Here is an 18,192-nt window from a genome sequence, read left to right as displayed (position 1 = left end):
CTAGCCTCCCTCCAGAAGCCCAAGAAGATCGGCCTGAAGGGAAGTGATGGGAGGAGCTACACTGTGATGTGTAAACCTAAAGATGACCTCCGGAAAGACTGTCGCCTCATGGAGTTCAACTGCCTCATCAACAAGGTGTTTAACCTGTCACTTCTCAAACTGGCATCTGTACAACAACAGACTGCTGTAGCCCAGAGATATCAGAACACTTCAGACGTGTGCGTGTGTGTGTGTGTGTGTGTGTGTGTGTGTGTGTGTGTGTGTGTGTGTGTGTGTGTGTGTGTGTGTGTGTGTGTGTGTGTGTGTGTGTGTGTGTGTGTGTGTGTGTGTGTGTGTGTGTGTGTGTGTGTGTGTGTGCCTGCGTAAGGATGCAGAGTCCAGGAGGAGGGAGCTCCATATCCGTACATATGCTGTGATCCCACTGAATGAGGAGTGTGGCATCATCGAGTGGGTCAACAACACTGGAGGTCTCCGACACATTCTGAACAAACTCTACAAGGAGAGAGGTACACACACTGACCACACTCTACTAGGAGAGGTACACCCACTGACCACACTCTACTAGGAGAGAGGTACACACACTGACCACACTCTACTAGGAGAGAGGTACACACACTGACCTCACTCTACTAGGAGAGAGGTACACACACACTGACCAGACTCTACAAGGAGAGAGGTACACACACACTGACCATACTCTACTAGGAGAGAGGTACACACACACTGACCATACTCTACTAGGAGAGAGGTACACACACACTGACCATACTCTACTAGGAGAGAGGTACACACACACTGACCATACTCTACTAGGAGAGAGGTACACACACACTGACCATACTCTACTAGGAGAGAGGTACACACACACTGACCATACTCTACTAGGAGAGAGGTACACACACACTGACCATACTCTACTAGGAGAGAGGTACACACACACTGACCAGACTCTACTAGGAGAGAGGTACACACACACTGACCATACTCTACTAGGAGAGAGGTACACACACACTGACCACACTCTACAAGGAGAGAGGTACACACACTGACCACACTCTACTAGGAGAGAGGTACACACACTGACAACACTCTACTAGGAGAGAGGTACACACACTGACCACACTCTACTAGGAGAGAGGTACACACACACTGACCACACTCTAGTAGGAGAGAGGTACACACACTGACAACACACGCCACATACTCAATAAAACGTGTGTGTGTGTGTGTGTGTGTGTGTGTGTGTGTAGGTATCCTGATGTCAGGTAAAGAGTTGAAGAAGTTCATTCTTCCTCAGACTGCATCATTTGAGGAGAAGCTGAAAGTCCATAAGGACCTCCTGTGTGCCAGACACCCCCCTGGCTTCTATGAATGGTTCCTCCGAACCTTCCCTGACCCCACCACATGGTACGACCAAGTACACACACACGTTTACAACATACACTATACATTACTGGTGATTAAGTGTGTGTGTGTGTGTGTGTGTGTGTGTGTGTGTGTGTGTGTGTGTGTGTGTGTGTGTGTGTGTGTGTGTGTGTGTGTGTGTGTGTGTGTGTGTGTGTGTGTGTGTGTGTGTGTGTGTGTGTGTGTGTGTGTGTGTGTAATGTGGGTACAGCAGCAGGTCAGCCTACTGTCGCTCCACAGCGGTGATGTCCGTGGTGGGCTACATCCTGGGTCTTGGAGACCGCCATGGAGAGAACATCCTGTTTGACTCATTCACCGGGGAGTGTGTTCACGTCGACTTCAACTGCCTCTTCAACAAGGTGTGTGTTGCTTGGACTTGCTTGCACCTCAACTTCATGAGGCCAAATTGAATACATGCCTCTTGATCCCACCCCTTCTCTTTCTCTCTCCTCCCTCTCTTTCTCTCTCTTTCTCTCTCCCTAACCCCCCCTCACTCTCTCAGGATGTGACGTTTGATGTTCCGGAAGTGGTTCCGTTCAGACTGACCCAGAACATGGTCCATGCTATGGGCCCTATGGGGACAGAGGGGCTGTTCAGAACCGCCTGTGAAGTCGCGCTACGCCTGATGAGAGACCAGAGAACCACTCATGAGGTACACACACACATATATATATAAACACACACACAAACACACATAAACACAGGGATTTAAATGAAGCTGTCCCTCTTGCCAGAGGCTACTCAGATCAACATGTGCCAAACTAGCTTCAAAGGACCAATGGTGGGGTGTACAGGTGTTGTGTGTGTTTCAGTGTACTGAAGACATTTCTCCCTTGACCCTCTGGTAGAGTGGAGTAAACCCAAAGGACGATCCAAGACACAGGCCAGTGAGACTGGAGGGATAGTCAACGAGAAGGTACACACACACTCTATCCCTCTCTCTCTCTAAATAAATGTTCATATAAAACACAGTATCTCTAAATACATGTGAAAGGATTAACTAACACATCCTTTCTCCCCTCTCAGGCCAAGACCCATGTGTGTGAGATTGATCAGCGTTTGCAGGGCGTGATAAAGAGTCGTAACAAGGTGTTGGGTCTGCCTCTGTCTATAGAGGGACACGTTCACTACCTGATACAGGAGGCTACCGACGACAAACTACTGTGTCAGATGTACCTGGGCTGGGGACCTTACCTGTGATACACACGGCTTCTCTGAGACACTGTTTACGATGTTCAATATTTGACTTGTTCTGTTATCAATGAAATTCTCTTTTTCATGTTTTTGTAAATCTGGAGTAATTGTTATGTTTTTCATGGGGCAGTTGCAAATTTTACTGTACTAAAAAAAAAAAGTATTTAAATGTGTGTGTGTGTGTGTGTGTGTGTGTGTAATCTCATTACAGCTGCAATCTCTTGGGGTATGTCTCTATAAGCTTGAGACATCAAGCCACTGGGATTTTGGCCCATTCAAGGCAAAACTGCTCCAGCTCCTTCAAGTTGGATGGGTTCCGATGGTGTACAGCAATCTATAAATCATACCATAGATTGTCAATTGGATTGAGGTCTGGGCTTTCACTAGTCCATTCCAAGACATTTAAATGTTTCCCCTTAAACCACTCGAGTGTTGCTTTAGCAGTATGCTTAGGGTCATTGTCCTGCTGGAAGCTGAACCTCCATCCCAGTCTCAAATCTCTGAAAAACTGAAACAGGTTTCCCTCAAGAATTTCACTGTATTTAGCACAGATACATCATTCCTTCAATTCTGACCAGTTTCCCAATCCCCGCCAATGGAAAAACATCCCCACAGCATTTGGTGGGTGGCCCTCTTTTGGTAGGTTTGTTGTGGTGCCATATTCTTTCAATTTTTTTAATGGATTTAATGGTGCTGTGTGGGATATTCAAAGTTTCAGATATTTTTTTATAACCCAACCCTGATCTGTACATCTCCACAACTTTGTCCCTGCTTGCTTAGTGGTGTTGCAGACTCTGGGGCCTTTCAGAACATTTAATTGTGTGACTTCTGAAGGTAATTGGTTGCACAAGATATTATTTAAGGATTTCATAGCAAAGGGGGTGAATACATATGCACGCACTACTTTTCCGTGTTTATTTTTTTAAACAAGTACACTTTTTTCATTTCGCTTCACCAATTTCGACTATTTTGTTTATGTCCATTACATGACATCCAAATTAAAATCCATTTAAATTACAGGTTGTAATGCAACAAAATAAGAACAACGCCAAGGGGGTGAATACTTTTGCAAGGCACTGTACATGAACCATTCACTCACACATGACAGAGGGAGTTTGACATTTTGCGGGACACCTACTCTTCGCGTCATAGCGCGACAAATGTTCTTTGCAGCAGCCCATTGACGTCACCAAAACATCCCCTAAAGACGCGAATAGAAAAACGAGCTGCTGGAGAGGTAAACAGATTCCGCTGTCATTCATTCAAACAACGCGAGCTGATATGATGGATATTCTTAGCTCCTCTGTGTGGAAAATGTTATGACAGGATACATCACCGCTAGTCATACTCTGTCTTTCTAGAATGGTCGTTGTTTACGGTCTCAGTGTTTCACATGCCAGTAATCCGGTTAGAAGATATGTATTTTTATAGCTGTCCACGGCTGCTAGACAACTAGCCTAGCTCGTTGCGCCGTAGGAGAGCGGCCGACCTTGACCAGATGGATATCACGAGGCTCGCTGTGGACGCGGGCGCGTTTATCAACCGAGCTGTTCAGGTGAGGGAGATGTTGAATTTAACTTCATTGATCTCCAAGGGTCGATTTCTATGTCAATCTGATTCAGTTAGATAGTAGCGGGGATGACAGCAGTGTATTTGCCTAACATATATAGCTAGTTGTCACAAGATGTAATAATAATAAATAAATTGTGCTCAAGTGAACAAAGCCGCTGGTCGGCAATCGGAGATTCAGCACCATTCATATGGACAACGTCATGTTCAGCACCACGTGACAGTGGACAGCGACGGTCTCAGGAGCAGCCATTCCTCAAAGAAATAGCCTTTCATGTGATCCTTTGAAACTGCATCTACAACACACACACTCTCACACATAGATGACGTGTTGTATCTCCTCAGTATACGGAGGAAGCTCTGGGACAGGCTGAGAAGACAGAGTTGGACAGCCGGTTGGAGAGTCTCCTGGACAGAGCAGAGTCCACTAAGACCTGGACTGACAAAATCATCTCACAGACTGAGACTTTATTGCAGCCTAACCCTGGTTAGTTTGTGTGTGTGCGTGTGCGTTTGTGTGTGTGTGTGTGTGTGTGTAAGCTAAGGGATTTTAACCTCTAACCCCTGATCTCTGAACCCTAATCTTTTAGGAGCTCGTTTAGAGGACTTGTTGTATAAGGGTCTGGATTGGAGCGCCCCTGAGAGGCCAACCCCCCACGAGCTGCTGAGTGAAAACATGATGGACGCTGCTCTGGAACTGGGGAGACACACACCCTACGGTACACACACACACACACACACCCTACGGTACACACACACACACACCCTACGATACACACACACCCTACGGTACACACACACACACTATGGTTAGAGACTGGACATGTGTATATATGTGTGTGTGTGTGTAGGTAGTACTCTGATTAAGTGTGGGGAGTTGGAGAGGCAGATCGGGTTGGCGAACAAGAAGCTGATCCAGAGTACAGACATCAACTTCCTGTCTCCTCTACGGAGGTTTACTGACCAGGAATACACAGTCATACAGGTACACACACACACACCACACCACAACACACACACACTATTATAACACAAATACACTCTGACAACTGCGTGTGTGTGTTTGTGTGTGTGCGTGCGTGTGTGTGTGCGTAGAATGAGCGCAGGCAGCTGGTGAATAAGCGGTTAGATCTGGACATTGCAAAGGCCAGACTGAGAAAGGCACAGGAAGCAGACATCGAGGCCCGGGTGAGAACACACATACTGCTGACCTCATACTGCCCACCTCATACTGCTGACCTCGTACTGCTGACCTCGTACTGCTGACCTCCTACTGCTGACCTCATACTGCTGACCTCATACTGCCCACCCCGTACTGCTGACCTCGTACTGCTGATCTCCTACTGCTGACCTCCTACTGCTGACCTCATACTGCTGACCTCATACTGCCCACCTCGTACTGCTGACCTCGTACTGCTGATCTCCTACTGCTGACCTCGTACTGCTGACCTCATACTGCCCACCTCCTACTGCCGACCTCGTACTGCTGACCTCTTACTGCCCACCTCATACTGCCCACCTCCTACTGCTGACCTCGTACTGCTGACCTCGTACTGCTGACCTCATACTGCCCACCTCATACTGCTGACCTCCTACTGCTGACCTCGTACTGCTGACCTCATACTGCCCACCTCCTACTGCTGACCTCGTACTGCTGACCTCATACTGCCCACCTCATACTGCTGACCACCTACTGCTGACCTCGTACTGCTGACCTCTTACTGCTGACCTCATACTGCCCACCTCATACTGCTGACCTCCTACTGCTGACCTCCTACTGCTGACCTCGTACTGCTGACCTCATACTGCTGACCTCATACTGCTGATCTCCTACTGCTGACCTCGTACTGCTGACCTCGTACTGCTGACCTCATACTGCCCACCTCCTACTGCTGACCTCGTACTGCTGACCTCGTACTGCTGACCTCGTACTGCCCACCTTATACCGCTGACCTCCTACTGCTGACCTCCTACTGCTGATCTCCTACTGCTGACCTCATACTGCTGACCTCCTACTGCTGACCTCATACTGCCCACCTCATACTGCTGACCTCCTACTGCTGACTTCCTACTGCCCACCTCATACTGCTGACCTCCTACTGCTGACCTCCTACTGCTGACCTCATACTGCTGATCTCATACTGCCCACCTCGTACTGCTGACCTCATACTGGTGACCTCTCACTGCTGACCTCGTACTGCTGACCCCATACTGCTGACCACACACTGCTGACTTCTCACTGCTGACCCCATACTGCTGACCACACACTGCTGACCTCGTACTGCTGACCTCGTACTGCTGACCTCCTACTGCTGACCCCATACTGCTAACCTCCTACTGCTGATCTCACACTGCTGACCTCATGAATTGACCCTTCGCTAACCAGCTGAGATAGCAAACAATGTAACAAATTATAATTTTGGAATATCAAAATACTCCAAAAGGCTCTGCATCTCAGGAATCACAGTAGCAAGTACCCCTGGTGCACTGTTACATTATTTTTAAATGATTACATTTTTGTTATTTAAAAAAAAGAAAACTCTGTTTTTGCCATAGCCCTCACTGACTTTCATACGATTTAAACGTGAGTTTGTCCTAGGTGTCAGACTGGATGACAGTTGCTATCCATTGGACCTACTCAGACTTAACGAAGGGTCAATGGTGGCTTGAAAGATTTATGCGTATTTGGGTCAGGAGAGGTGTGCCTTAGGTTTCCAAGAATGTCAACAATGCATAGCATCAAAAGTCAAGTCTCATCTCTCTCTCCTCTCTCTATCTATCTCTCTCGCCCTCTCTCTATCTCATTCTCTCTCTCTCGCTCTCTGTGTCTCTTTCTTTCTTTCTCATTCTCTCTCTCTTTCTTTCTCATTCTCTCTCTCTCTCTTTTTCTCATTCTCTCTCCTTCTCTCTCTCTCCCTTTCTCTCTTCCAGGGTCTAAATGCTAACCCATTAGGAGAGGAGTATGTAGCCCATGTCTCCTACATGTTCAGCTTCCTACGAGTCAGATGGCTGAAGGTCAGTCCTCACATATACACATGCACACTCCCACATGCTTGTTTTAACATCAGATAGCACAGTAAGACTGGACGATATAATGAAAATGGACCAGCAGTTTTCTCATTGGTTGGTACTGTTCCTGTCAGTTTTCTCATTGGTTAGTCCTGTTCCTTTGTCTTCTCATTGATCTATGTATCTCTATCCATTGCTGTCAGATGTGGGCCCAGGAAGTCTCTCAGGCAGAGATGGAGCTGAGGATCTCTCAGTGTGTGTTTGACCGACAGTCAGAGATCACCAGACTACTGCTGGAGGGAATCAACACTACACATGTATGTACCAACACGCACGCGCACACACACACACACACACACACACATTCACATAGACTGGTATTAACACAGACACCTGCTCACTCTCTCGTTCTACCCTGTCTGTTGCAGGCTGCCCATTCGAGAAGCCTGTCTGACTTTGTAGAAGCCCAGGGTAGCTACTACGCTCAGTGTTACCAGCTCACACAGGATCTACACACCCAACTGGCCTGGTGTGTATCTGTGTGTGTGTGTGTGTGTGTGTGTGTGTGTGTGTGTGTGTGTGTGTGTGTGTGTGTGTGTGTGTGTGTGTGTGTGTGTGTGTGTGTGTGTGTGTGTGTGTGTGTGTGTGTGTGTGTGTGTGTGTGTGTGTGTGTGTGTGTTAACCACTTTTTGTTTTCTCTCATTGTAGCGCTCCCCCTCTGATCTGCTACAATAACAACTGGCACTTAGAAACTAACCAACCCTCAACAGGTAACCTGCCCTTAGCAACCATTCAGCCCCTAGCAACCAGTGACTCTGCAACAACCAACCAGGCAACTAGCCAACCCTTAACAACCACCCAGCCCTTAGCAACATGTGAGTCTTCGACAACCATCCAGGCAACTAGCCAACCCCTATCAACCAACCAGGCAAACAGCCAACCCTTAGCAACCAACCAGACAGCCAATGAGTCCTCAAAAACCAACAAGTCCTCGACAACCAATAAGTCCTTGACAAACAACCAGACAAGCAGACAACTCTTAGCAACCACTGGATCCTCTACAACCAACCAGGTAAACAACTAGTTTAGATTCGTTTATTAGACAAAAATCACATATCAAGGTCAAAGACTTATTTCCATTTTGGTCTGCTAGGCTTTGCCAATCATCCAGACAAACAGCCAAGCCCTACAAACCAACCAGGCAACCAGCCAAGCCCTACAAACCAACCAGGCAACCAGCCAACCCCTACAAACCAACCAGGCAACCAGCCAACCCCTACAAACCAACCAGGCAATCCGCCAACCCCTACAAACCAACCAGGCAACCAGCCAACCCCTACAAACCAACCAGGCAACCAGCCAACCCCTACAAACCAACCAGGCAACCAGCCAACCTCTGCAAACCAACCAGGCAACCAGCCAACCTCTAGGAACCAACCAGGCAACCAGCCAACCCCTACAAACCAACCAGGCAATCCGCCAACCCCTACAAACCAACCCGGCAACCAGCCAACCTCTAGGAACCAACCAGGCAACCAGCCAACCCCGACAAACCAACCAGGCAACCAGCCAACCCCTACAAACCAACCAGGCAACCAGCCAACCTCTAGGAACCAACCAGGCAACCAGCCAACCTGTAGGAACCAACCAGGCAACCAGCCAACCTCTACAAACCAACCAGGCAACCAGACAACCCCTACAAACCAACCCGGCAACCAGCCAACCTCTAGGAACCAACCAGGCAACCAGCCAATCCCTACAAACCATCCAGGCAACCAATGAGTCCCCAACAACCAATGTGTTCTCAACAACTAATGAGTCCTTGATCACCAACCAGGTAACTAACCAGCCCTCAACATCCAATCAGGTAACCAACCAATCTCTAGCAACCTACCGGACAAACAGCTAGCCCTTAGCAACCAATGAGTCGTCAACAAACAACGAGAACTCGAAAAACAACCAGGCAACCAGCCAACCCTTGAAAACCAACCAGGCAACCAGACAACCCCTACAAACCAACCAGGCAACCAATGAGTCCCCAACAACCAATGTGTCCTCATCAACCAACCAGGCAACAAACCAACCCTTGAAAACCAACCAGGAACTCATTGAACCCTTAGCAACCAATGAGTCATCAACCACCAACCAACCCATACAAACCAACCAGGCAACAGACAGCCCTTGACAAGCAACCAGGAAACTGGTGCACTTATGTGGCTATATTGAAGCAACATCTCAAGACATCAGTCAGGATGTTAAAGCTTGGTCGCAAATGGGTCTTCCAAATGGACAATGACCACAAGCATACATCCAAAGTTGTAGCAAAATGGCTTAAGGACAACAAAGTCAAGGTGTTGGAGTGGCCATCACAAAGCCCTGACCTCAATCCTATAGAATTTGTGGGGAGAACTGAAAAAGCATGTGCGAACAAGGAGGCCTACAAACCTGACTCAGTTACACCAGCTCTGTCAGGAGGAATGAGCCAAAATTCACCTAACTTATTGTGGGAAGCTTGTGGAAGGCTACCCGAAATGTTTGACCCAAGTTAAACAATTTAAAGGCAATGCTACCAAATATTAATGTAAACTTCTGACCCACTGGAAATCATTTTATTTCTTTCTGAAAAGAAATAAAAGCTGAAACAAATCAGCTACTATTATTCTGACATTTCACATTCTTAAAATAAAGTGGTGATCCTAACTGACCTAATACAGGGATTTTTTACTAGGATTAAATGTCAGGAATTGTGAAAAACTGAGTTTAAAAGTATTTGGCTAGTGTGTATGTAAACTAAATGTGTATGTAAACTTCCGACTTCAACTGTATCTATTGGAGCATCCATGTACTCTTTAAGTGAGTTATGTATCCAGGCCTAAATGTATGTATATGGTGGTGATCTATGTGGAGGTTATCTAGATGTATATGCATGTAGGTTACTGTATATGCTGGTATAGATCTATATGGTTGGTATATGTCTATTTGGAGACTTAGAAATGGAGTAACATTGACAGCTGTGTTTACATTATGTATTGTGTCGTCTGAAAACAGTTTGTGTGATCAAGAGAGGTGACATTTTGTTGCATATGGAATATGTGTGTGTGTGTGTGTGTGACCCTTCACCTCTATAGGGTGAGGCCATTTTCCATGTCATGCTTATTCCATAGTATTAAACATACACACAGCCTTGAATATAGTCCCACCAGGCTAAACCATGTAAAAGTTTCCGTCTACAGATGTTTTCAATTGACCCTGCCTGAGAGGGCAGCTATACACACACACACACACACACACACGCACACACACACACGCACGACAGCCCCGCCTCGATCTGCTGGTGCTGAGGTCTACGTGGTTACTCTGGGTTACTGGGACACAGAACACACACACATTAACTATTGAGGTTTGACTTCCCTGTCTCTGAACCTGTCAGGGTTGTTTCAGTGACATTATGTTTTATTATTAACTCTGACCATATTAGATCATCTGGAATTATTTAGAATCATATTAAACTGATAATGAGGCTCTGGTGCAGTGTGATGTTTATCAGAGCTCTGAATCTATGGCTGCCATGTTCCCGGTCTGAACCCTGTTCAGACTATGAAGTGTGTGTGAGTGTGTGTGTTTGTGTGTGCGCACACCCGCCCTCTCTCAGCTGAGGGCCTGTATCAGAGCCAAATGAGAAGTCGGAGTCTTAAGTCCGTCCATGGCTGTCGGTATTCCTGGGTTTCCTGTGGCGTTCCCGGTCATAATAACTGTTTCCTGTGACTATGGAATACTTCACCTGTCCGTCAGTGAGAGGTCTCCTGGTGAGAGGTTTTATGGACGAGCCGCATCCTGTGTGGCTGAGGAAATATGAACTCCAGATCTACGCACACACACACACACACACACACAGCTTTACTTAGTACGCTGTTTGGGGATATTACATTTTATAGTATGCAAACTTAAAAAATAAAAAAAAATAGCATTTTGTACAGTTAGTCAATTGTAAATACTTTTATTAAGCTATATGTAGGTGAGAATTCTGGTTCGGTATCGGAGATATTTTACTAAACAACAGTTGCATACTTCTCACGGTCTTCTACAACATGAGCAGACCTGTGGCGAGGTGAACCTTGGAAGTCCTTGGTCATAGTTTCCACATCTCCATTGAGGGACCTGTCTTTGGTACACATACTGCGGAGGAAGGGGGACACAGTCAGGTATGTACACATACACACACACACACACACAATGCACACATTCTTGTTGGCCCATGCAGGGAGACCGACAACATGACGTTACCAAAACATTCCCATCTAAAATAGTCAGTGAATCATTTTTATGTCTGATTGAGCACACTGTGGTCTAACCCGCTAGCAGCAGGTAGGTGACCACAGCTGACATCGGGATCCTTCAACAGGTGCAGACGTCTCAAGGTATATAGTAAAGTCATTTAGCAAACAGAGTGACTTACAGTAGTGAGTGCATATATTTAATAGTCTTTATGTACTGGTCCCCTGTGGGAATTGAATCGACAACCCTGGCGTTGCAAGCGCTATGCGCTACCAGCTGAGTCACATTTATTGATTTTGTAGAAATCAATAAAACAGACCAGCCCAAAAATGAAACTTATCTGTTGTTCTGGTTTCAACCTTTACTTTTTCATGACGTGTCTCTTGTACACGTACTGCTTAACTGAGATGTGTGTATATAAGTCAGGGGTCTGAGCCTCATAAAGTGTATCATATCGGAACAGGTATCGTTTCAGAATGAGGGGTGCTGTTGCTCTGCTGGTGTTGCTGTTCTGTCTGGGGCATGGACTCAGGAGGAGAGTGGAGGATGTTCTGTCTGCAGGTGAAGAAGAAGCCGGGTGTGGAGGTCATGGGCAGGCGTTGTTACAGTCAGCATCAAAACTTGAGACATCTGTGGCATTGTGTTATGTGCCAAAACTGCACATTTTAGAGTGGCATTTTACAATTTGCACCTGTGTAATTATCATGCTGTTTAATCAGCTTCTAAACTCAGCAAAAAAATAAACGTCCTCTCACTGTCAACTGCGTTTATTTTCAGCAAACTTAACATTTGTAAATATTTGTATGAACATAAGTTTCAACAACTGAGACATAAACTGAACAAGTTCCACAGACATGTGACTAACAGAAATGGAATAATGTGTCCCTGAACAAAGGGGGGGTCAAAATCAAAAGTAACAGTCAGTTTCTGGTGTGGCCACCAGCTGCATTAAGTACTGCAGTGCATCTCCTCCTCATGGACTGCACCAGATTTGCCAGTTCTTGCTGTGAGATGTTACCCCACTCTTCCACCAAGGCACCTGCAAGTTCCTGGACATTTCTGGGGGGAATGGCCCTAGCCCTCACCCTCCGATCCAACAGGTCCCAAACGTGCTCAATGGGATTGAGATCCAGGCTCTTTGCTGGCCATGGCAGAACACTGACATTCCTGTCTTGCAGGAAATCATGCGCAGAACGAGCAGTATTTCTGGTGGTATTGTCATGCTGGAGGGTCATGTCAGGATGAGCCTGCAGGAAGGGTACCACTTGAGGGAGGAAGATGTCTTCCCTGTAACGCACAGCGCTGAGATTGCCTGCAATGACAACAAACTCAGTCCGATGATGTTGTGACACACCGCCCCAGACCATGATGGACCCTCCACCTCCAAATTGATCCCGCTCCAGAGTACAGGCCTCGGTGTAACGCTCATTCCATCGACGATAAACCCGAATCCGATCATCACCCCTGGTGAGACAGAACCGTGACTCGTCAGTGAAGAGCACTTTTGGCCAGTCCTGTCTGGTCCAGCGACGGTGGGTTTGTGCCCATAGGCGACGTTGTTGCTGGTGATGTCTGGTGAGGACCGGCCTTACAATAGGCCTACAAGCGCTCAGTCCAGCTCTCTCAGCCCAGCCTCTCTCAGCCTATTGCGGACAGTATGAGCATTAATGGAGGGATTGTGCGTTCCTGGTGTAACTCGGGCAGTTGTTGTTGCCATCCTGTACCTGTCCCGCAGGTGTGATGTTCGGATGTACCGATCCTGTGCAGGTGTTGTTACACGTGGTCTGCCACTGCGAGGACGATCAGCTGTCCGTCCTGTCTCCCTGTAGCGCTGTCTTAGGCGTCTCACAGTACGGACATTGCAATTTATTGCCCTGGCCACATCTGCAGTCCTCATGCCTCCTTGCAGCATGCCTAAGGCACGTTCACACAGATGAGCAGGGACCCTGGGCATCTTTCTTTTGGTGTTTTTCAGAGTCTGTAGAAAGGCCTCTTTAGTGTCCTAAGTTTACACAACTGTGACCTTAATTGCCTACCGCCTGTAAGCTGATAGTGTCTTAACGTCCGTTCCACAGGTGTATGTTCATTCGTTGTTTATGGTTCATTGAACAAGCATGGGAAACAGTGTTTAAACCCTTCACAATGAAGATCTGTGAAATTATTTGGATTTTTTACAAATGATCTTTGAAAGACAGGGTCCTGAAAAAGGGACGTTTCTTTTTTGCTGAGTTTATATATGGCACACCTGTCAGGTGGATGGATTATCTTGGTTTAGGAGAAATGCTCACTAACAGCGATCAAATTTGTGGACAACCATTGAGAGAAATCAGCTTTTTGTGAGCATGGAACATTTCTGGGATCTTTTATTTCAGCTCATGAAACATGGGACCAACACTTTACATGTTGTGTTTATATTTTTGTTCTGTATATATTAGTTGAATCAATGTCATTACTAAACCACAAAACATATTACATATTTTGCTGGTGGAATATTGGTGTGTCTTCGATCTTCTTCAGCCCTGGAGGCCAGACTGAGTGCCAGTGAGAGAGAACTGACCACCACTAGGAATGATGTTGAGGAACTGAAGAGACAGAACACAGGTAATGAAAGATCCAGACCCGGCCGTTGAGAGAAGAGCTACAGCTCACATGTCTCACATCTAACGTCTCACCCTGTTGTTGTTTCAGTCACGGAGCATTCCACTGAACTATCATCGTGGGGACAGAACAAAATGAACGCTCTCTAAGTGGAACTGTGTGTTTTCTCTCCTGTGTTCACAGACAGACCAAACGTGGCTTTCTCTGCTGCTGGTTTGAACGATAATGGACCCATAGGTCCCTTCAATACTGACAACAACCTGGTCTACACCAGAGTCATCACCAACATCGGCAAGGCCTACAGTCTGATTACAGGTAAGATGCCTGTTTCTGTCCAGATGTGGTGTTCCGTGTGCCAGAATGGAAGTGGAGAAAAGTAAAGAGTTGACCCCTCTCTTCTTGTCCTCTGCTGCAGGTGCCTTCACAGCACCAGTGTCTACTACACCCGAGTCACTGCTTCTCATACTGCGAGTTGACCCCTCTCTTCTTGTCCTCTGCTGCAGGTGCCTTCACAGCACCAGTGAGAGGCGTCTACTACATCAGATTCACCACTGCTCAACATGGGCTTGGTTACATGGGTATATCCATGTTCAAGAATGGGCAGGCAACCATGTCTAACTATTATTACAATAGCCATGGATACTGGATCCATTTATCTAATGGAGTCATTCTGGAGCTGGAGGAGGGAGACGTGGTGTACATGCGTCTCCCTGCGAGCTTCAGGCTCTATGATGACACAAAACATCTTCAGTGGCTTCCTGCTTTTCACTGTGTGAGAACATCAGAAATACTGTAATGGTCTCATGTGAAGAAGAGTTTGAATGTCAGGGCCTCGTGGAGCCACAAACACATCTTGAAAAGGGGAGATGAATCACACATCCTTTGTAAAGCTAAGATCTAAAGATCTAAGGGTTGTCATTATGAGCCAGATTTAATAAGTGACAATACACCAGAAGCAATGCTAAATCACACACTATACTGAACTGTACACTACTGAACTGTACACTACTGAACTGTACACTACTGAACTGTATACTACTGAATTGTATACTATACTGAACTGTACACTACTGAACTGTACACTATACTGAACTGTACACGACTGAACTGTACACTATACTGAACTGTACACTACTGAACTGTACACTACTGAACTGTATACTATACTGAACTGTACACTACTGAACTGTACACTACTGAACTGTATACTATACTATACTGAACTGTACACTATACTGAACTGTACACTACTGAACTGTACACTACTGAACTGTACACTATACTGAACTGTACACTACTGAACTGTACACTACTGAACTATATACTATACTGAACTGTACACTACTGAACTGTACACTACTGAACTGTACACTATACTGAACTGTACACTACTGAACTGTACACTATACTGAACTGTACACTACTGAACTGTACACTACTGAACTGTATACTATACTATACTGAACTGTACACTATACTGAACTGTACACTACTGAACTGTACACTACTGAACTGTACACTATACTGAACTGTACACTACTGAACTGTACACTACTGAACTGTATACTATACTGAACTGTACACTACTGAACTGTACACTATACTGAACTGTACACTATACTGAACTGTACACTACTGAACTGTACACTATACTGAACTGTACACTATACTGAACTGGACACTATACTGAACTGTACACTATACTGAACTGTACACTACTGAACTGTACACTACTGAACTGTACACTACTGAACTGTACACTATACTGAACTGTACACTACTGAACTGTACACTATACTGAACTGTACACTACTGAACTGCTCCCTCTCTCCATCCCTCAGCGTTAAAGACCAGAGGCAGTGGCCCAAATCACAACGTTGAACAACTCTAATTTATATGTTAACAATGCCTGAGGTCACTGGGCTATTATTAGCACGGTTTTACTCATTAAGTTGTGTCGTTTTATATGACTGTTGTTATTGTTTTAAGTCATATTCTTAGCCTCTCCCTTTCTCTGGTCTATCCAACCGGGTGTCTCCCTTTCTCTGGTCTATCCAACCGGGTGTCTCCCTTTCTCTGGTCTATCCAACCGGGTGTCTCCCTTTCTCTGGTCTATTGTGTCTCCCTTTCTCTGGTCTATCCAACCGGGTGTGTCTCCCTTTCTCTGGTCTATCCAACCGGGTGTGTCTCCCTTTCTCTGGTCTATCCAACCGGGTGTGTCTCCCTCTCTCTGGTCTATCCAACCGGGTGTGTCTCCCTCTCTCTGGTCTATTCAACCGGGTGTGTCTCCCTCTCTCTGGTCTATCCAACCGGGTGTGTCTCCCTCTCTCTGGTCTATCCAACCGGGTGTGTCTCCCTCTCTCTGGTCTATCCAACCGGGTGTGTCTCCCTCTCTCTGGTCTATCCAACCGGGTGTGTCTCCCTCTCTCTGGTCTATCCAACCGGGTGTCTCCCTCTCTCTGGTCTATCCAACCGGGTGTGTCTCCCTCTCTCTGGTCTATCCAACCGGGTGTGTCTCCCTCTCTCTGGTCTATCCAACCAGGTGTCTCCCTCTCTCTGGTCTATCCAACCGGGTGTGTCTCCCTCTCTCTGGTCTATCCAACCGGGTGTGTCTCCCTCTCTCTGGTCTATCCAACCGGGTGTGTCTCTCTCTCTCTGGTCTATCCAACCAGGTGTCTCCCTCTCTCTGGTCTATCCAACCGGGTGTGTCTCCCTCTCTCTGGTCTATCCAACCAGGTGTCTCCCTCTCTCTGGTCTATCCAACCGGGTGTGTCTCCCTCTCTCTGGTCTATCCAACCGGGTGTCTCCCTCTCTCTGGTCTATCCAACCGGGTGTGTCTCCCTCTCTCTGGTCTATCCAACCGGGTGTGTCTCCCTCTCTCTGGTCTATCCAACTGGGTGTGTCTCCCTCTCTCTGGTCTATCCAACCAGGTGTCTCCCTCTCTCTGGTCTATCCAACCGGGTCTGTCTCCCTTTCTCTGGTCTATCCAACCGGGTGTGTCTCCCTCTCTCTGGTCTATCCAACCGGGTGTGTCTCCCTATCCAACCGGGTCTCTGGTCTATCCAACCGGGTGTCTCCCTCTCTCTGGTCTATCCAACCGGGTGTCTCCCTCTCTCTGGTCTATCCAACCGGGTCTGTCTCCCTCTCTCTGGTCTATCCAACCGGGTGTGTCTCCCTCTCTCTGGTCTATCCAACCGGGTGTGTCTCCCTCTCTCTGGTCTATCCAACCGGGTGTCTCCCTCTCTCTGGTCTATCCAACCGGGTGTCTCCCTCTCTCTGGTCTATCCAACCGGGTGTCTGTCTCCCTCTCTCTGGTCTATCCAACCGGGTGTCTCCCTCTCTCTGGTCTATCCAACCGGGTGTGTCTCCCTCTCTCTGGTCTATCCAACCGGGTGTCTCCCTCTCTCTGGTCTATCCAACCGGGTGTCTCCCTGTTCTCTGGTCTATCCAACCGGGTGTCTCCCTCTCTCTGGTCTATCCAACCGGGTGTCTCCCTCTCTCTGGTCTATCCAACCGGGTGTCTCCCTCTCTCTGGTCTATCCAACCGGATGTGTCTCCCTCTCTCTGGTCTATCCAACCAGGTGTCTCCCTCTCTCTGGTCTATCCAACCGGGTGTCTCCCTCTCTCTGGTCTATCCAACCGGGTGTCTCCCTCTCTCTGGTCTATCCAACCGGGTGTCTCCCTCTCTCTGGTCTATCCAACCGGGTGTCTCCCTCTCTCTGGTCTATCCAACCAGGTGTCTCCCTCTCTCTGGTCTATCCAACCGGGTGTGTCTCCCTCTCTCTGGTCTATCCAACCAGGTGTCTCCCTCTCTCTGGTCTATCCAACCGGGTGTCTCCCTTTCTCTGGTCTATCCAACCGGGTGTCTCCCTCTCTCTGGTCTATCCAACCGGGTGTCTCCCTCTCTCTGGTCTATCCAACCGGGTGTCTCCCTCTCTCTGGTCTATCCAACCAGGTGTCTCCCTCTCTCTGGTCTATCCAACCGGGTGTGTCTCCCTCTCTCTGGTCTATCCAACCGGGTGTCTCCCTCTCTCTGGTCTATCCAACCGGGTCTGTCTCCCTTTCTCTGGTCTATTCAACCGGGTGTGTCTCCCTCTCTCTGGTCTATCCAACCGGGTGTGTCTCCCTCTCTCTGGTCTATCC

At 47.3% G+C, this 18,192-nt stretch overlaps 2 protein-coding genes across 2 annotated transcripts; both read left to right on the top strand.

Moving 5' to 3' along the window:
- Positions 1 to 361: 361 nt before the first annotated feature.
- LOC139402469 (serine/threonine-protein kinase ATR-like) lies at positions 362 to 2,758 on the top strand. The gene is made up of 6 exons (XM_071146430.1): positions 362 to 506; positions 1,251 to 1,407; positions 1,619 to 1,763; positions 1,907 to 2,056; positions 2,253 to 2,320; positions 2,431 to 2,758. The coding sequence occupies exons 2-5, from the start codon at positions 1,259 to 1,261 to the stop codon at positions 2,307 to 2,309; spliced, it is 501 nt and encodes a 166-aa protein (XP_071002531.1). The 5' UTR covers positions 362 to 506; positions 1,251 to 1,258; the 3' UTR covers positions 2,310 to 2,320; positions 2,431 to 2,758.
- A 1,031-nt stretch (positions 2,759 to 3,789) lies between these two features.
- On the top strand, positions 3,790 to 10,697 carry LOC139402466 (endophilin-B2-like). Its single transcript, XM_071146426.1, has 10 exons — positions 3,790 to 4,153; positions 4,513 to 4,654; positions 4,758 to 4,886; positions 5,019 to 5,152; positions 5,263 to 5,355; positions 7,099 to 7,182; positions 7,380 to 7,493; positions 7,605 to 7,705; positions 7,885 to 8,248; positions 8,330 to 10,697. Exons 1-10 carry the CDS (start codon positions 4,097 to 4,099, stop codon positions 9,083 to 9,085), a joined length of 1,974 nt encoding a protein of 657 aa, XP_071002527.1. The 5' UTR covers positions 3,790 to 4,096; the 3' UTR covers positions 9,086 to 10,697.
- The last annotated feature ends 7,495 nt before the right edge of the window (positions 10,698 to 18,192 follow it).

This window comes from Oncorhynchus clarkii, unplaced genomic scaffold (assembly GCF_045791955.1).
Source record: "Oncorhynchus clarkii lewisi isolate Uvic-CL-2024 unplaced genomic scaffold, UVic_Ocla_1.0 unplaced_contig_1721_pilon_pilon, whole genome shotgun sequence".
NCBI lineage: Eukaryota > Metazoa > Chordata > Actinopteri > Salmoniformes > Salmonidae > Oncorhynchus > Oncorhynchus clarkii.
This window is presented reverse-complemented; position numbering and strand designations above follow the sequence as displayed.